The sequence below is a fragment of the Eptatretus burgeri genome, chromosome 14, assembly GCF_056783735.1.
Source record: "Eptatretus burgeri isolate ZD-2024b chromosome 14, Ebu_testis_v1, whole genome shotgun sequence".
Classification (NCBI taxonomy): Eukaryota; Metazoa; Chordata; class Myxini; order Myxiniformes; family Myxinidae; genus Eptatretus; species Eptatretus burgeri.
This window is the reverse complement of record NC_140974.1, coordinates 32,105,814-32,126,483: the sequence shown is the minus strand read 5'-3', so window position 1 is coordinate 32,126,483 and position 20,670 is coordinate 32,105,814. Positions and strand designations below refer to the sequence as shown.

General features: G+C 41.1%; 1 protein-coding gene across 1 annotated transcript in view; it reads left to right on the top strand.

Moving 5' to 3' along the window:
* MCF2L (MCF.2 cell line derived transforming sequence like) overlaps positions 1 to 19,956 on the top strand; it is a 77,831-nt gene extending 57,875 nt beyond the window's left edge. Inside the window, exons 27-35 of the mRNA XM_085853462.1 lie at positions 3,027 to 3,095; positions 6,213 to 6,296; positions 7,393 to 7,446; positions 8,098 to 8,166; positions 8,277 to 8,372; positions 8,823 to 8,938; positions 9,120 to 9,214; positions 14,983 to 15,044; positions 17,724 to 19,956. Of these exons, the coding sequence (XP_085709588.1) occupies positions 3,027 to 3,095; positions 6,213 to 6,296; positions 7,393 to 7,446; positions 8,098 to 8,166; positions 8,277 to 8,372; positions 8,823 to 8,938; positions 9,120 to 9,214; positions 14,983 to 15,044; positions 17,724 to 17,743 (665 nt within the window). The 3' untranslated portion in view covers positions 17,744 to 19,956. The remainder of the gene's footprint in view (positions 1 to 3,026; positions 3,096 to 6,212; positions 6,297 to 7,392; positions 7,447 to 8,097; positions 8,167 to 8,276; positions 8,373 to 8,822; positions 8,939 to 9,119; positions 9,215 to 14,982; positions 15,045 to 17,723) is intronic.
* The last annotated feature ends 714 nt before the right edge of the window (positions 19,957 to 20,670 follow it).

The following is a 20,670-nucleotide window of genomic DNA, read 5'->3' as shown; positions in this document are numbered from 1 at the left end:
TTTTTTTTATTAAAAAATTGACATTTCTAGCAGCCAATCAGAGCGCATATATGAGCATGTATCCTCTCAACCAATCAGGGTATTCGTTGTCTTCCTGCTCTGCGTGCCACCATATTTGTAATTGTGCCAAAAACCTTAGTATGCCAAAAGTGTCAAGAAAAATTATCAGTCTGGAGCTAAAATTTAAAGTGTTAAGATGGTTGGAGATGGATGTTGGTGTCACCCCTGTTGGGTATGAATTTGGATTATCAGAGTTGGCTGTAAGGGCAATTACAAAGAACAAACTAGAGGGGGAGCACTCTGTAGAGTGCAAAACCTCTGCCGCCAATACTGCTTGGTCACTCAAGTGAACCTGATATCCTATTCATTCAATTTGACGTCAACAGTGCTCACAGAGTTATAGTTTGCAACTTTCCCTTTTACTTTTAACTTTTACATACTCAATTCATTCGTCATAACTGGATTCCTTGAGACACAAATTGATTTTACGTGGGTATATCCACCTGAAGTTCCAAAATCAGCCGCAATTATAATTTTGGCATGTTTTTTGTTGGAAATCACTTATAACATGTAGAAATGCAAAAGAAAAAAATCGAAATTTTGTTGAAAAAAAAGTTGCAAAAATTTTTTTCTCTAACATTTTTTTTGGGGGGGGGGGTGGAAATCACTTAAAACATGTAGAAATGCAAAAAAAAAAAAAATTCAAATATTTTTTCAAAATGGCCGCCATAGCGGCCATATTGGATTTTGGACCAAGTCCAAAATTTAATGGCATAATTCTTGGACCATGCCTAATCCGCCCACCAAGTTTCGTCGAAATCTGTCGTTTTTCCGTAATACTGTTCACAAACAAACAAACAAACAAACAGAAAGGGCGTGAAAACAGTAACCTCCGATCTTCAATGGCGGAGGTTAATAAATAAATGAATTGAGGATATGAATCAGCATGCTATGCCTTTAAGTCAGGCAGTAATTATGGCTAAGGAGGAGGATATTGGGACCATACTCTGTGCAGAGCATTGGTGCTGCGTCAGCAGTCTCGGCTATTGGACACAATCCTCGATGGGTCACCACTCCGACACAGAATACTAACATGCTGGCACTCATTTTACAGGCCGAGTTAACCCCACCTGGAATTAATTCAACAGCTGAGCGGGATTTGAACTCAGGACCCTAGGATTTAAAGTCTGCCACCCTAACCATTAAGCCAACACCAGGCATAATTATGGCTAAAGTGTTGTGTTTATTTGATGAAGTATAAGAGCAGGAATGTGAGGGATAAAGCACTGAGTTTATAGGATGAAGTAAAAGTGAGGAATAAAGTGCTGAGTTTATGCAATGAAATGAAAGAGCAGGAATGTGAGGGATAAGATGCTGAGTTTATAGGATGAAGTGAAAGAGCAGGAATGTGAGGGATCTACCAAGGATAGGTTTATGGCCAGTTGAGGGTGGTTCTGGTTTACTCCGATTTACTGGTGGATTTAAGCACTGCAGCATTTGGATAACATTCGCATAAATGGCAAAGCTGCGAGAGTGGACGAGTAGGCAGCAGCTGAATTTCCAAGTTTATTTCCATCTCAGATCTTTTTGGAAGTTTACCCTCCATAGCTAGTTTTAAAATGGGGATTTTTGGAAGAGGATGCAATCCAGTACATTCATTTCCAAGGAAGAGTGGCATGCCTCAGCTTCAAAAGTAGCAAAAGACCGCCTGACACTCCTCCTTGGTGACAATGCCACAGGAGACTTGAAGTTAAAGCCCCTTCTTGTGTACCTTTACCTCTACAGAGCAAAACTCTAGCTCCAAGACACCTCATTGGTAAGTCATCCAGAAATGTACAAAATTTACATTTTTTTTCATTTCCAATTAGTAATATTTATTCGTTTAATAATGTACATTAATGTTTTCAGGTTATTACAGTTGATATAACTCACTCTTACGTCCTCAGAGGTAGCGCGTCTACCCCGGAATTAGCGCATCCGGTCCACATCCTCATTAACACGAGCCTCTCAGGAACCAATCCTTCATACAAACCGGGGTATTACTGTTTGGAACTGAAGGGTCGCTATAATCTAACTTCTCATAAGTTTACTCTCCTCCCTTTATCCTCGTCTGAATGAAATGTTAAAAAATAATTATTCAACATGAACTCACACTCTCCCAATGGTGAATTTTACTGGATGGCTTATTAGTATACCAGGAATTTGCCCAAGTGCACTGACCATAGACAACATTATGGTGACACAAATGTGAAGCTTGTTCATGAAATAATAAATGTGGAAGGAAAGGATGAATAATTATTGCATATCATTTTCATTTACACCCTCTGTCGGCATTTCCATTTAATCTTCACAACAAAATCAAATTTCTGAAGAATTTTCAACAGCACAGCAATCTATTAGTTTATTTTACACCGCTCCTTCCCAATTAAATATCGAGGCGATGCATGACGTCATCGCTAGGCACCGAAGGAAGGGAGTGCTCAGTTTTTACTCCATTTGTTTTTTTTTTTTTCTTTTCTTTCTTGGTTGTCTGCTAATATTTGGACACGACAGTGAACAAGTGATTTGGCTGTAAAGGGTATTTTTGATTTCTTTATTAATCAATTAATCGATTAATTATTCATTTTTCGATGAATTACTGAATTTTAAAAAAAATTACAGATTCGGATGAAACAGTGGTGATTTTCGTATGCTATCAGTCAATTAAGAAATTAATGATTCTTCGATTGTTATTTATTTAATTCTGCAATTAATCAATCCATTATTGTGCACTGCTCCCTCCCAATTCCGTCTCTGTGTGCTGCATGGCAGCATTGCCGGGTGCCTCCGCAATGTCACATGCTGGAGGATTTGTTATTTATTTATTTATTTGCCATGGAGGAGGTGTACTTTGAATGTACCTCGACTTGTTTTAATGTTTTTTTGTTTGCAAACACATTGTCATACATTACCTGCTCACCAGTTTTCTAAGTGATGACATGTTTTAAAATGTTCTTCTAACTGTGGCTTGTTTGTCCCACCCCCAGATTCCCCCAGCCCTGGCATTGATAACTCCAAAAAGCGTTTCACCTTCCCCAACATGAGTAATGCAAGGGGTACGTTTTCTGCACACACCATACTGATGGACGTTCGGGTGCTTGTGGATTTGATTATCATTATGGCCAAACAATAGGATTTTCAAACCGATTTGAGGTTCATGGAAGAATACAGCAGAGGACAAAGACATTTGGGAGCCATATTTCATGATTGGGATAGCAACGGGATGAAAGTTAACTTGGGTGACAAGTCATTGATATTTTGAGGTTTGCAAGTAGATATCATTTGGGACACTTAAGGTGGGGACAAATATACTTCAATGACTTAGGATGGCACACACCATTCAACAGACAAAAGTTGGGTAGAAAAAAAATGACATAAATTGATGTGCATGTTTTGAAATAAATGTTGAAAGATCTGGATCTCATGTGAGGATCTGGAGCAAGTGATGACAATAATGTACTATTAAAGGAAATGTAGACTGCATATGAAGGTCTTGACGATACAAGATAAGATTCCTGCATGAACTGAAAATGTATGGAGGAAATATAAGGGTATGTTCTTTTGAACATATCAGTCCCCTCGGACCATGAAGCTATCGTTCTTGTTGTTAAAGGCCATTATGGGAACACAGAAAAAAGGGGCTAAAGGTTTAAACGTGTATTAAACAATAATAAGGAATGGGTTATGAGGGTAATGAAAGACAAGGATTTATTAGCAGCGTCATCATGGTTGGCGTCTCGCAATATAATATATTAGCGCGATTAAAAATACTGTTTTTTTTCCTCGCATATTCATGTCTGTCAAAAAAACCAGTGTCAAGGTGCACAACTACAGCTCATAACCTATCCATTGAGGTGTTTTTCGCCCCCCCCCCTGCTTTCCCGTTTTCATGCCACTGTCCACACAAAATTCATCAATAAATTCTAGACAGAGTCCGGGGGGACTCAGCAAGCGAACGGACACAACATGCAGCTAAAAAAAAATCTTTTTTCAATTGACAAAATAATGGTCTTGGGTGAGCTACACTTAAAGGAAGTATGATGGACCAAAAAGTACACTTAAAGGAAGGGAAAACATGTTGGGTGCAGTAAATGACCTCCATATAAAGCTTCCTGCATCAAGGGATACACAAATTAACGAGATATCTGTGATTACAAAACAATTGCCAAGGGTAAGCCTCCCCCGGCCTCTCTCGGCTTACCTTTGGCGATCGCCCATGACTTACCCTTGCCCCGCGATCCAAATATGGCCATATTTTGTCCAGACCTCAACCTTCAACATTTCGGGATAGAGTAAATTATGAAAATGTGTAACCATCTACATTCTATCCATAAAACTCAACATCATGAAAAATCGGAATATAATTATTCAACTTATGATCAAAAAGGTGTTTTTTGTTAATTAGGTGGCATTCCGAAAAAGGTAGGTCAAGGACACAAAACAAGTATCAGGTCCACAACTTCATTGCAAGTCTACTATTATGATGCAAGAATAACTTGGAAGGCCAAGCAGTCTGAGATTCCGCATTGGCAAAATTGAGCGATGAAACAAAAAACATGTTATTTTTTTCAGATCGTCATTTGACCTTAATTTTTAACCCAGAGGGGTATCATGTAAATTGTGCATAAATACGTCTTCCTCTCTGCCTATGGGATATAGTGAGGAATTTTGTTCTGATCTGACGAACCTTAGTCGAGTTATGGTGAAAAATGTTGAAATGTCTATTAGGTCATGACCTTAAAATGAGGTCAAGGGCAAAAATATGTCAACCCCGTATACTTTTTATTCACATCATTGATGCAAAATTTCATTCCGAAAGTCCCAGCTGACGGTCTGAGATGCAGCTCAGAAATTTGGAGTACAGGAAGAAAAAAAAAATATTATAATATTTTTTTTCTAAATGGTGGTCTTGTATTCCTATGGGTCTAAAACTGTGGTGCGTTTAAAAATTTTGGGCGTCAATTGTAAAAACAAACTCCACAAGATCAATCATACCCTATTCTCTCAGGGGGAGCGTTAATGGAAACACAATCGCAAAGACACAATCGTGGTGATGTCAAAATGAAGAGAATGTCAAAGGGGAATCAAATGATGATGATTGAGAATAAAGAGGTGATTTGAGAAGGTAGACTGGATTTTGAATAGGAGAGATTCTTTGTGAGAGTGAGGATGTGGTGGTACAAATATGATCTACTTGCAACAGATTTATATATTTTTTAGCTCGCCTGTTCGAAGAACAGAGAGCTATAGTGATACCCCCGGCGTGAGCGTCAGCGTCAGCGTCAGCGTGAAAATGTTAAAGTTTTTGGTGCAAGTCATTTTTTCCTTTCTAATGTTTTTATCTACCACACTTTTTTATACGCCTGATATATATATATATATATATATATATATATATATATATATATATATATATATATATATATATATATATATATATATATATATATCGGGGCATATTATGTGTCGTCCGTCCGTCCGTCCGTTCCTGTCCGCACTCTAACTCCCAAAGTTTTCAACTTTCACGTTTCATATTTGGTACATAGATACAGACTGTGGAGACGGTGTGTCGTGACATACGTTCGTCATCTAAAGTGGTTGCCATGGCAACCAGGATGCTGTTTTCCATGTAGTAGCACAATTCTGTATATTCCTTCTTGTTTGGGCGTATATTGTGCTCACTTGCGCTCTTGTTACTGATTACAATATACAAATACATATATTGCTTTAAAATTATTTGGCTCAGACTTCACTGCAATGCTTTATAAAAAATATTAATTATTAGATGAGTCTTTTAAAAACGATAAATGTATAAACAGGCGAGCATTGGGTGGCTTTGACACCAACTCTGGTTATAGTATCTAAGGCTCATGGTTTGGCTTATCCCATATCATAACATGCAGGGCAAGGATAAAAGGAGAGATCATTATACTTTGACATTCATAAATTACAAAAATATTAGGAGACAATGCCATCAGACAAACACATTGTTACATGGGATTTGACCTTGGGTTCACCATGAAATGAGCTATCTGTGTTCTGATGGGAATGCAGAACAGGTTTACTCAGATGAGGTAACTAGTGTGTGAAAAGATAAAGACAATGGCAAGTTGTCCTGTGCTTAGACTGTCCTTTGATTAATGTCCCGCAATGCTGTGTTGATATCTGATCAGACCTCCCAGCAGTCCAATCAGGATCCAGTAGGCGCTTCTCTGCTACACCAGCTCTTGGTGGCTCTTCCAAGCATCAGAACAAAGGTAGGAATAGACAATAGTAATAATACCACTGGAGTTGAACTCCTCGGATGCCGAGCGAAGGAGTACTGGGCATGCGTGGCAAGCGGTGTGCTGAAGTTTCGTTTCATTAATTTATCTGCACAGCTGCTTCAACACATGCAAACAGTTTTGCAGGGGGATTTAGTTATGACAGAGGAGGAGATCGTGGCTCAAAATACACAGCAATGGTTTGTAAAAGTGATAGGGTTAATAAATAATGGGGAAGAGAACATGGGAAGGCAAAAATACTATTAAAGAAACTGAGATGACTGAACGGTGCACTTGACTTGACGGTAACAGTTCGGAGTGATCCTTAGCGCTAACTTATCACTACAATCTCAGTCGGGCACACAAGAAGAACAGAAGAACTGACAGTGTGCATAGGTGTGTGCATGTGTTCTTCTCTCTCTATTTAAGCATCATGATGTGCGACGCAGGCCAATCTTGCAGTTTGACAAGACTCTCCGCAGCTGGATGTCCATTGCTGCATGGTGCTGGCAGGGTGTCCCGGGCTTTGTTGTGCATGGCTCTCCTGATCGCTATCCCAAACTGTGCTTGTGATGCCGATGGTTGTCTCAATGCTGTGCTGGGCTGACTGTCACAGGCTGTGTCCGTGACACGTGCTCCAGCCGTCTCTGGCTGAGAGTGCCCTCTGTGCACTCGCTATCTGGGGGTCCCGGGCTGTCTGCTCAGAGGTGCAATCATGCTGCCCCTTTATAGCTAGCGTGGGTCGCAGGCATGTGCTCTCGCCGCACGAAGGTAACACTTGTGGATACACCATGCTTGTAAAACCTGTGTTTGAGGCTTGATGTAGCACATGTGTGTCCTCAATGTTGAGGACAACGCGATGAGAACACAACGGGGATGATTTAAGATGCACACAGATGGGAGATGGGAAAAATTGACAGACACAAGGCCGAGGGTGACGAGGAATCAAACTCGACGTGCGATTCTGCTCGATGCTAATTGGGTTTTACAACCACTTATGCTGGCACTCATCAATATATAATTGATGACTAATTCACCCCCAAGACGCAAGTTATTTTTAAAACAATGATGAGAGCTGTTTGTTTTGCAGATACAGTCACAACGAACAACAGACAAAAAGCTTCTTCAATAAGAACAAAGACAGGTAGTTATCCAGTCTTGTTGCTGTTGGTGTTGTTGATATTTTGTGGCTGACAGAAACAATTATACATTGACAGATTAAACACCTTGGATTAGAATACCGGAGCAAAATGCCCGGTGAAAGAAATCAACCAGAATTATGCATTTAGAATGATACAACCACTGTGAAAAATATAACGGTGATTCACTTTTACATACTGTACCTTTTAAAGAAACTTACATGGTGAGGGAGCATCATTAGCACCCTCCTCATACGAATGGATACCCTCACTAGTTTGTGGTGATGCTCCGTGAAATGGGTGTTTGTGGGTGTTAGCTCAAATATCCCAGTATGACGACCCGTCGTTATGGTCCACACGGTCATGACTGTTTAAATCACTCACCAGGTGTGCATCGTTTGTCATCATGGGGATGTCATCAATAATCTGTATGGCCAGAACGAAATGGAATTGGTGTATCGATCCCTCTCACTCAAAAACGGTACAATCCTCAGGGCTCTTCCACCATCGGTTGCTGTCTTGTTCTCAAGTGGAACGTACAGGCTGACGTTCACTCAGCAGACAAGTTGCTCCGACTCCGTATAAAGTAGCAGATAATACTATTAACCACCTACACCTCTTCGTTCCTTTACCCATTGTCACTCGTTTCTTGACAGATACAAAAAGCCCATCAAAAATGAAGCGACACGAGATAAAGAGCGACCCAAATCCACTTGGAAACGATGGTAACCGGTCTCCCTTTTACTTTTCCACATCTTCCTCTTCTGTGCTTTAGTTTTCACTTTCACTTTTGACTATTTCCCCCTTCCCGCATTTTCTGAATACTTTACTCCAGTCTCTGAGCAGCTGATTAGCTCATTGGAGCAGTTGGCCACGAGATGCAGCAGCACATCCAGTCTCGGCACACCTTGCAACACCATAATCAGCACAGGTCTGACCACATCGGTCTTTGAATACATATACTTATTACGTACGCAACATTTAACAGAATATTTCAACTCAATTACTCCCTTGTACAAGGCATACATTCAACTTCCATCTCATTCTATTCTCCTGCCAACCTCTTCTCCCTTCTTTATTAATTCCTTCCTTACTCCCCCTTTTCTGTCCCAAACTCATCCTTTTCTCAATTCAACATTCTCCAGTTAACCTCTATCACAAATAGATAGCCCCTTTACAGTGACTCGGTTGTAGTGAAACATCTTGCAAAAGAAATATGTTTGACAAGAGCAAAAAGTTCTAATGAGTCACATGAGGCAAAAACACAGGCAACACCAAGCAATGATCTTGAGTTTTGATGGGAGCTGCTTGGCGAGAGGAGACCGACCTCAAAGATTCCCTAAATGTGTTCTCTCACTTTGCTTTCCCCTTATTCTTAAAGATTGGGTTCCTAAGGCAGCACCTACAGTAGACAACAATGAAGACTATGGGGAGTGGTCCAGTGCTGAAGATGGGATGAATTCTTCAGATGTGGAGGATGACCTCTCCACTCAGCCGGTATTTTTTTTAGGTTTTTCTCCATTTGACAATCCATATTGCCGATTCTGATTTACATCCTTTACACTGAGATTTAAAATGTTCTTGCTCATTCTTTTCACCGATAGCCAACTTGGTCTTTGTATTTTCACCTTTTGATGTTTTACCTGTGTTTTGTACTATTTATCCTGCCACTTGCCAGTCCATTGGTGGTTCTGATGCAGATAACCTGCAGCAGAAAATGATGTCACCTCGGCACGTGACCGTGACAGAAAAACTGAGCAATGACAGTCACTGGTATGAAAGAGCCAAACATAGAAAAAATTTTTTAAAGACTAAACCAGCTTAACTCTGATGCCTGAATGTATAAATATGTACATCCAAGACCAGAACTTAATATGCTTGTTTGAACAGTGTGCCTTCAGAACTGTTGCCTTTTGTTGTTTCTTACATCCATGTGTGTATAATTATATATATATATATATATATATATATATATATATATATATATATATATATATATATATATATATATATATATATATATATATATATATATATATATATATATATATATATATATATATATATATATATATATATATGAAGACCACAAGGGGAAAACCAGAGATGTCACTTTTTATAAATTTCAGGGTTATTGCACCTGCCAATAGTTGGCAACATAAAGTTTCCTCTCACAATATTACTTTAACAAATAACCAGGGGTGTCACATAATTTATATGGTATAAAGTTTAGCCGTGCAATGAAAAAACAAGTGTTGTCAAAGCTGAACAAGTAGAAACCCATAGTTGTCAGTACTTTACTCCTGGTTATCTCCCTTTCATTCATGTTAACTGTTCTACCATAATATTCAGTTGAGAAACTAAAAAATGAAAGGTTGTAAAACTTTCACAGCATAAACTCTGAGCACTACAATAGCCTATTTGGTTATATCATGGGCTCCGTAGTTGGTGCATATCGTGGTTCAAGCCTGGTCAAACCTTTATTGTGACTTTTATGGGACCCACGCCATGGCTTAATGGTTAGCGCATCTGAGTACCCATCCTCATTCGATGTACCCACCGCCCAATCAACCTGCTTAGGTATATGAGGGAGTCACATGAGGTGACTTTGGCTATCGCGGGGGTGGTTTGTCCTTGGTTTCCTCCCGGTTTTCCATCATATTAAGTAGTACAGAGTAAGAAATGGAGAATCTGTCGTCATATAAGCGAAATACCCTTGAGTATGGCGTTGAACACCAATCAAACAAAAAAACAATGACCGTTTAATGTTGAAAAAAATAATCTGTGATCACCAAAATCATGTAATGTATGCTAATAACCAACAAGGTTAAAATTGCATGGCAATTATTAAACAAGGGAATAACCAGTGACGTCAGTTTGCAACATTGATTCGTTCTTTGCTCTTAAATTAAATAACACAGAAGCTTGGGAAATGCTACATGCTTAATTTGATCGGCCAATAATCACTCTTCCTTTAACTGGAAAAGAAATCTATATGACAGTTATTAAACAGTCCACCAAAGTCTTGAAACTTTGTTTATCAGTTTCTTCAAAATTGACTTATCCTGACATCTCTGGTTTTCCCCTTGTGATCTTCATATATATATATATATATATATATATTTATATATATATATATATATATATATATATATATATATATATATATATATATATATATATATATATATATATATATATATATATATATATATATATCGAGTTCTCTGGCTGTTTGACTTGTATGCTCACCTAAACCGCTGGACGGAATGAGTTGAACCTTGGTGGTTGTACCCAGTGTGTACCCGGGAAGATTTTAGGTTAAAATAACATTCATAGCCCCATTTGTTTTGGCTTAAGTAGTGATGCAAATGCTTCCTGTAAATGTGTATCGTGGAGCACCATCAGAGTGGGGTGGGTATTACATTCGTAATGTAATAAGATATAATTTGTTTCTTTGACCTGTAAGCACTCCTGCATAGCTGAACCAAATGAGCTTAAAACTGCAGCTTGTGCTCAAGGGCGATGGGATAGTGTGGATCGAGTGGGCGAAGGGGAGAAAAGGGATACAAGTGGAAGTGAATGAGGAGGTTGAGGGAAGTGGGTGATTGGGATGAGTGGAAGTATGTGAAGGTGTAAATAAGGCAGTGGGAAAAGGACAATAAGTGGAAGTGCAATGAAGGCTTTGAGGGAAATGTGTAAAGAGGTAGAGGGGAATGGGAGAAGAGTTGCCGAGTAAATACAATTAAAGGGAGTAGGTTTGAAGGATTTCGCTGCAGTGTATGTGTGTTCGTGTGTACGACAACCTCAAAAAGATAAGGTAAATGACCAACAGGTATAAAATAGTTGTAAAGGTACACTGCACTGCCCGATTGGTTAACTTTGACATAACTGACGGTTGTTTACCCACTGTTCAGAGAGGTCCCATGATTAAAGGGTTGACACCTCATTGATAAAGTATTATTGAAAATAAGTCAGGTCAGGCCAGATTAGATCTGTGACTTGCTGCAGGTATCATGTAAACCTGTACTAACCTGTTCCATGGTCGGGTTGTCGGTGACTAAACCGTCTCCCCCACCAGGTTTTTTGGTGAGGAGGGTGTTTGGATATGGACACCCAGCAGGATTAAAAACAAAACCTGTCAAAGGGTGGAGGAGTTCCTTGTGAGCCAACGGCCATCCATATCTAGCACCCAACTGTGTCTGCGGACGTCCTCCTGCAGTTGGGTTACTTCTTATTAGGAGGTTGGTGGCAGGATTTGCACTCCAGCCACCGTAAAACCCTTCATTCCACAAAACACAAAAACGCAAAGAAATCTGAAAAGCCACTCCGTGGGAGTACCTCCTGTGCAGCTTTCCATCGCAGGGCAGCTCACCGGATGATGGGATTGGGGCAAAGCCTTCGGGACCCCCAATCTTTGATGATAGGAGGGAAACCACGCAGTAACATCCCTGGGTCAGATTGCAGGAGAGTGTGTCGGAGTGGTGCTGAGGTGTCGTCCACCAGACGGTGGTCTCCTTGGGTTAACCTGAGGCGGTCCCTTCGGGTGGGTGCCTGGAATGTCTCATCCCTAAGAGAGGATGATCACCTCTCTCTGTTATCATTTGAGCTCAAGCGTTTGGACATTGATATTGCAGCTCTCTGAGGTTCGGAGACCGGATTGCGGCGAGATCATGGTGGGTGGTTACACCTACTATTGGTCTGGTCACTCTGATGGTTATCATTCCCAAGGAGTTGCTGTAGCTGTGTCCAATAAGCTGACTCCAATGATAATTGAGGTAACACCGGTCAACGAGCGTATTATGAGACTAAGGATTCGTCACTCCTTAGGTGTCATTTCCCTGGTCTCTGTTTATGCTCCAAATGAGGCGAGTGACCTCACCGTGAAGGATACATTCGACGCCACGCTCAAGTCTGTGGTTGATCAGTGCCCCAGACGAGATACACTTCTTGTCTGAGGGGATTTCAATGCATCAACTGGAACTGATAGGGATGGTTATGAGATGTGTGTTGGTCCCCATGGGTCAGGAACTGTGAACCTGAATAGCACTGAGTTCCTTCACTTTGCAAGAAGTCATGGACTTAGGGTGGCCGGTTCATGGTTTCAGCGCCCAGAAGCTCATCGCTGGACTTGGTATTCCAACACTGACAGTGTGGCAAAGGAGAATGACCATGTCCTCGTTGATGGTTGCTGGAGGATGATCCAGAACTGCAGGGACTACCAGGGTGCTCAGTTCCTCAATACTGACTACAGGCTTGTTATAGCAACTCTGAGGTTTCAGCTTAAATCCAGGAGAATGGTAAGATCCCAAACTAGGCCGGATTTTGTCAAGCTCAGAGATGAGATGGTGGCTGAGGAGTTTGCGAACAGGCTGAGTGGAGGTTTGGGGGGTCTGGGTGCTTTAGGAGGTCCTGAAGGGTTCTGGAGTGCCTTCAACACCACTGTCCTTGATGTTGCCGGTGGATGTCTTGGAACTCACCGCAGGGCAAAGAAGAATTTTGTCTCTCAAGGGACACTGGATACCATTGACCAGAGTCGCAGAGCTGAGCTGTTCAGGGAGCTGAGGCGTAAAACTGTACGTGTGCTAAGGGTGGACAAGGAGGCCTATATGCGAGGAATCTGCGAGGGAGTAGAGCATCAACTGTAGTCAAGTGATTCTCGTCCCGCTTACAGGGGAATTTGTGCATTGCGTTCATCCAAGCCCATCCCTCGGTGTACTGCAGTTGGAGCAGAGGGTGGTAGGCTCTTGACAGATGAGTCCGAAGTGAAGGACCGCTGGGCCTGTTACTTTGAGTGGTTGTACCAGACTGATCCACCAGCTGTCGAGTTGGACGTCAGGGGTGTTACAATCCCTGTTGCTGACCCTCCAATCAACTGTGGTCCACCTTCGCTTGTGGAAACACAGGCTGCGGTGAACCGGTTGAAATGGGGTAAAGCTCCAGGGATCTGTGGCATCCATGCTGAACTTCTCAAGGCTGGTGGAAATGCTGCACTCATGTCGTTGCATGCAGTTCTGTGCTCTGCCTGGAACACAGGCATCATCCCAACTGACTGGAAGAGGGGCCTTGTTGTCCCTCTCTGGAAAGGGAAGGGTGATCACAAAGACTGCAACAACCACCGAGAGGTAACACTGCTCTCAGTTCCGGGCAAGGTCTTTGCTCGGATAATTCTTGATAGGGTTCGCCACCATCTGCTTGAGCACCAGCATCCAGAGTAGTCAGGCTTTACACCAAAGAAGTCAACGATTGACCGTATCCTTGTTTTTCAGATCCCCACCGAATGCAGACGAGAGTTTCGGCAGGGGCTGCTTGCAGCCTATGTTGATCTCTGTAAAGCGTTTCATTCAGTGAATCGGGAATCCATTTGGAGGATTCTAGGTCTTTGTGGGGTGCCACCAAAACTGATTGATCTGATGTCGGTACTATACTCTGGTACTGAGAGTGCTGTGAGATGTGGTGGTACCATCTCTGACTTATTTCCATTTGTTATTGGAGTTCATCAAGGGTGTGGACTGGCCTCCACACTTTTCAGCACTTGTATTGACTGGATTCTCAAGAGGATGCCAGAGATATTAAGCTACGGTGCATCGTTTAAGAATGTCAAGATCTCTGACCTTGATTTCGCAGATGGTGCAGTTATCTTTGCAGAGACTTTAGATATCCTTTTGGGGGCCCTCGGGGTGCTGAATGAGGAGTCGGTGCCACTGGGATTATGGGTTTCCTGGGTCAAAACTAAGATTCAGGCTTTCAATGACATCTTGGATGCTGCTGTCCTGTCTCTGTCTGTTTGTGGTGAGGATGTTAAGGTCGTGGAGAGATTCACTTACCTTGGCAGTGATATTCATGTCTCTGCTGGCTGTGAGTCAGAGGTCAAAAGACATCTGGATCGGGCCCGGGTAGTCATGGATTCACTGGATCATGGGGTGTGGCGCTGCCGGTACCTGTGCGGGAGGATGAAAGTCCGAGTCTTCAGATCCTTGATGCTTCCATCCTTGCTCTATGGATGCGAGACTTGGACTCTGACCAATGATCTGAGATGGAGACTTAATTCCTTTGGTACCAGGTCTCTTCGGAGAATCCTTGGTTATCGTTGGTCGGACTTTGTGTCCAACAAGAGGTTGCTGAGAGAGACTCGGATGAGATTTGTTACCTGCATAGTACGTGAGCGTCAGCTGCGGCTGTATGGACATGTGGCTCGTTTTCCTGATGCTGATCCTGCTCACCAGATTCTCTCAGTGAGGGAGTCTCCTGAGTGGAGGAGGCCAATGGGCTGACCATGTGTCTCGTGGTTGCAGCAGGTTGATCAGTATCTCAAGGAGATGGGAATGGGTCATGCATCTTCCTGGGGGATGGCCAGACGGAGGCCCCTGGAGTACCGGCGGAAAGTGGACGCAGCGACGCGCTGCTCTTGCGCATGCCCCCATACCTGACCTGACCTGACCTGATTATGTGATCATGCTGTTATCCTTTGTGTAATCATATAATCATGTTGTTATCCTTTTCTGGAGAGGTAAAAAATCTCATATTTTCCTTCTGTGTAGGATGCTTTCCATGAACGAGTCCCAAGTTGAGTCAAAACCTTTTCCATCCCTGAGCAGTTCCGGTGAGATGTGTGACATAGTATTTTACATTGTAAATATCAAAACTGCAATCATCCAAAAATACTCAATTTGGTGTCTGTCTGTCCGAGATACATTCCATCGTTACTTGAGCAATCTCAACCAAATTCGACAGGTGGATTGGGGATGCACACGTTGGAGGTTGTAGTGACTTCATTCCCCTCCCCCTCTCCATCTTCCACAAAGGGAGTTTCCACGTTGGATGAACTCTGTGTTAAGGTGTATAAATAGCTTACCATGGCGTTTTGGGGGGCACACCTACAGGAAGTAAAAAATTATTACAACCACAAACAATTCTGTCAAACATATGATGACATTTTTAAACAGTCGCTGCTGTTGATTAACACTAAACTGAAAGAAATTTGGAGGAAACCGGCATTCTTGAGGTATTCTATCCTTATCGAATCCCCCACAGACTAATGGATCTGAGCTAGCTCGACTTGCTCGACCTCTCGGTATGCTGCTAGCTCAGCTGCAATCATCTTTAGTGATTAAAGGTGATTAAATGAGTATATTATACAATGATAGCGACCAAACGCTCATCCGCATTTGGTCGCAATCATTGTTTAATACTCACCTTCGGGAAACTTGGAGAAAAGTGGACGTATAGTACTTGTACATGTCCGGTGTGTCGGCTAAGCGTGGCTAACAGCACATCTCCTGGAAGTCAAAATTATTATAATCACAAATCAATCAGTCAATTCTATCCAATGATGGTGATATATTAATAATATTATCATGGGGTCTGGCAGAATGACCGACAGGTACGCACACTCACCTCTAAAGCTGTCTGTAGATGCCTCAGCATAATTACAAGCAAAGATCTCAATGCGAGTGTCTTGAATTTCATTCTTCCCCAATACAGCGCTTGCACACCGACACCGGGAGAAACGATTACGGTGCAAAAAAAATACCAATAGTTACAACAATCTCACATTACCTGATATACCTCAATAATTAAACTTTCCAATTGACGGAGACATATAGCATGATACATGAACTCAAAAACACACGGCTTGGGCCCAGAAACTTGAGGGCCGAGGAGAGAACCGAAACTAAATAATACTAAAGCTTGACATGAAAAAAAGACCTTTGAAACCACTTAATTAATACTTTGTTCCATGGATGCCTGACATATTTGTGCACTGAATTATAATGAAGAAGTACCTTGTTGCCTCTTTAGGCCAAAAAAAAAAATGTTGCATTGGCGTAACGGGTCACTGAAAAATAGGGTAGGTCGGTCGGGATCTTTTTTTATTTTATTTTTTTTTTCCTAATAAATCCCAAAATTTTTGGATAACAAATCCAAAAATTTAATAAATCCTAATAAATCCCTCCCAAAATCTCCCCCGGCTCGAGTACCACCCTTTTTGTCGGCGGGTTCTGTTCGAAACACTTCCGGGTTTTTGCGATCGCGATCGCAATCAACAAGATACTTGAAATCGATAGCAAAAAAACAAAAAAAAACGTAGGGTCGGCGGAATTTTTAGGGTCGGGCGGGTTACGCCAATGCAACATTTTTTTTTTTTTTGGCCTTATGCTGGGCTCTAAAGCCGAGTTTGCCATGCCTAGATTATGCGGCTGTCCTTCCGTTCGTAGACGTTTGGCGAATGGATAAAAGCCGTTTGACCTACTTTCGAACATGGTCCAAATAAATCACACATGTACATTACAAGGTACTCCAATGCATGACTCTCGGCTTGACAAACGCATCTTGTGATAACACAAACTTATGAGTTGCGATGCGGTTATCGCTGAGATTACGCTGAGAATACTGCACTGTATTACCAGAAGTGCATCAGAAATAAATCAAGATACCAGTTGATTAAATTTAACATTTCCAGTTGCAGTACAAAGAAAATGAAAACGCATCATATAATGAAGCTATATTTAACAACCGCTAATGGGAAATATAATTATGAGATGTTGTCATTTACGCTTTACACCCTGGTTACAAATCCCGACCGAGCTATAAACTGCCATTCCGGTGTTTCGCAGGTAGGACGATTCATGAATGCATGTGCCATCCCTCGGATGGGCCTGAAACTCAGCGTCCAGTCTGCCAGCATCAGCTGGTGGTCGTTAATGATCCTGCTGCATCCTTCGCCAAGAGTAGGCGAGCTGTTACTGGCATCCTGAACAAATTACAAATTTCCGCCATAAACTTAAGCAAACGTCACTTCTGACCATTGAAAGACTTTGGCCAAGCTTCCCCCGCAGAACGTGGGAATCATTGTGGCCTTGAAAGAATAATCATAATATTAACGTTCACGTGACGCACTCCCTTATGTAGCGGGTGTTTCTGGTTAATTAAATGTTCAATGCTAAACTTGAGATACTTTGTTAATGCATGCCCAAGGTTAGCACTGCAGTTAGACTTGCACCCGGTTTAAAAGCAATTTCAGGGAATAACCTGACGATATTGAGGATGGTCGGGGTTCAGAGCCACTGCTTTCACAGGCAAACAAACATGCAACTTCGGAAGGAATTATGTGAGCTATTTTTGATTGCTGTTTCTGCCGGAATAGGTAAAGTAAATTTCGAAGATTTTATTTTTACTGTTGTTCCTTTGTTTTGTAAAGTTATGTTATACTGTAAGCTTCTTCACCTCACCATGATGTAAACACAATACATTTGTGAGCTTCTTGTGCTTCTCTTTGTAGAATCGGCATCGAGTACTTGAACACGTCGTGAGCAGTTGTTGGTCGAAGATTGCAGACGATCAACCTGCCAGTGATTAACGCACCTGTGTTTTGCTACGTGGCCGGCAAGCAATTGATCTTGCGCGTGACATTCCCCTTGAACAGAAGAAAAATTTGGAAATAAGGTTTCTGAAACTTCATTGGCTTCTCAGCTATGTCATCATCGGGTTGGACTTGCACTTACGCAAGAGGACAATCCACAGGTTACCCGAGATCATTTGTGGCTGACAGCGAAGATTGTTTGCACGTAACAAGACAACAAAGTGTGAAACAACTGCTCGACCATGCACCACGTAGGTGGCAAAAGAACCGACGATTCCGTTTCTATACAGATGGGGAAATGTTTCGAAAGGAAACGATAAAAACTTAACCAAGATGAGAGATCTCAAGGCACATGGTTATTGCTTTATTTTTGCATAAGTTTGATCACTTAAGTTTTTATTGCCATCGCTAAGTTGTTTTTTTTTTTTTTAAAGGAAATCCCAGCAAAGCTGAACAAGTGCATTCAGGCTGAGAGTTCTACATTCACAATTCATTATTGTCTCATTCTCTGAACCGCTCGCATTGTTGGATGGACGCAATTTATCGATCGTAGGTTTAAATTATCCATGATGTACGCGATGGAGAAGGATGGATGAAGGAACACATTGTACATTTGTCCTTTAATATTTTTCTACATCTGATTACCTCCTTCCGAAGTCAACACAAATGTGATCGTGAATATTTGTTTAAATGTTGCATGTGTTTTGACGATGGTCGGACAGGGATGTAATGGCACGATTATACATTAAACAATCTTCAAAACACGTCACTGCAGATAACGACGATTGCAAAAAGCTAAAAAAAAAAAATTAATTAATACACCTTACATTGTTAGGTGAACACAACCACACGTATTAATTAATTTATTAAACAAGCATAATCAAATTAATCTACAGCATGTCTTTGAATGTGTTTGGAAAACCAATCTTGAGTCGCTCGAAGGATTCTAAGTGGGCTCATTGTCTTAAAAAGGCACAATTAAGGTCAAAGTGCACAGAAAGTGAAGAATGTTTTGGACTTTTTACATTGACTGGCCCATCTTGCATACTATCCCAAGTACGACTGGACGGTGCCGAGGTAGCGCACATTCTCTTTGTGCTGTTTCATCATCTGGGTTTGATTCATGACCAGACGATAAACTGTCGGATTGGTACTTCGCAGGCTGTTAGTGTTGCTGGGCATCCCATCCGGGCTAACATTAGCTGGAGGACCTTGAAGGTCACGCGGTGTCTTGATGAAGTGTAGGCGAGTTATCACCGGCATTCTTACAAAATTTCAGGAATGAATGGTCTATCCTACAAGGGGGCATTGCACTCGTTGCACAGCCGTGATCCCAGCAAGGATGCAAACCCACATTCACGTAGAGAAGAAGACTAACCTTACTCAATTTGATGTCCCCATTATTCTGTGCATGTTAAAGGTATAATTGATTAAGATCATGTCCTTCTGAGCTAGCTTTCCATTTAAGTTGTCAATTGAATCACTCTCCTTCGTCGAGAGCAGTGTTGGATTATTACTTAAACACCCCCCCCCCCAATTAATGGGCCAGGGGTCCTCAGGTTTGAGTGTTTTGAATCCTTTGGCCTTCTGCCACCACCTTTAGCACTTAAGTAAGCACTCCCCTTCCTGGAAATGGTTGAAGAACCAGGTTTGAACTGTGATCCTAGTTAAATACAAAGGTTTCTCATTCCTGGTTGTATCAGCAATCATGTTTGCATGTGCCATTGATAACAAAGTGGCACAAAACCTCAAGTTAAAATTGCTCTTCTCTTTATAAACACTCTTTCTAGCCACATCTGATCTCAGAATATCAATTTGATTGTTGAAATACCAAATCATAATGGTAAAAATATAATTATAATTAAGTTTGTGTGTAAATATTTGTACTTAAGTACATCCATATATTTTTTGTCTTGGTAATTCTTCTGCTGCTTATCAGGAGTTTTTTTATTTTATTTTATTTGTTTGAAAATATTCTTGAAACACATACTACAGTATATACTATATTTTAACCACTGATCCCGAACACAATCAGGATGATGTAAGGCCTCACACACCATGGAAATATCGTTTTTGCACGTCTTCTTAGCATTTCCAAATATGTGTGAGAAAGATCTATCAATTATTGCCTTGTGGATTTTATCAAATTTTAGCCAAAGTTTCACATCTATATTTGTGTGATTAGATGACAGCACATCAATTCAAGATTGTGGTCGCTCGGCCATCTTTATGACGGGCAGAATGCACAGTGATTTGTGATGAAAGCGTGTGAATGGAAGGTTTTATAAATTTCCATGGACATCACATGGGTTTTTATAGTGCCACGCTTTGACTTCCCTTGTACGTACTGTATAGTGTAGTTCCTGTATCGGATGATCTTCAACAATTGCATGAATGTACATTTTAGAATGCTCATCCGCTGGAACTCGATTAGGTAATCAATGTTATATCTGTTGTGTGTTTTAATTTTACAAACAAAGCCTTTCAAATTGGAGCAAGTTTAATTAATGCATACGTGTTTTGTATTTGTTTCTCACGCATGGTTGAATGTAACATTGATGTCATTGTCAGAATATCCATCAGGATAAGATTCAATATAATTTTTATTTTCACAATTATAAATAAAGGGCTTAATTTGTTTCTCAACAAGATTGTTTATCATCATGCGATTGCTTTGTCGAAAATATTTCCATGCTTCAGCAAAATTGATTTCAATGTCTTGATAATTGTTATTTAAAGTTCTTGAACATTGCCTTTTGTGTCTTTTATTTGTTTATTTTCAAGTGTCCAGAATAGAACAAAACAATAGTTCATGGTTTAGATTCATTTGAGTTGCTCACCCCACATGAAATGTCATCTTTGATTG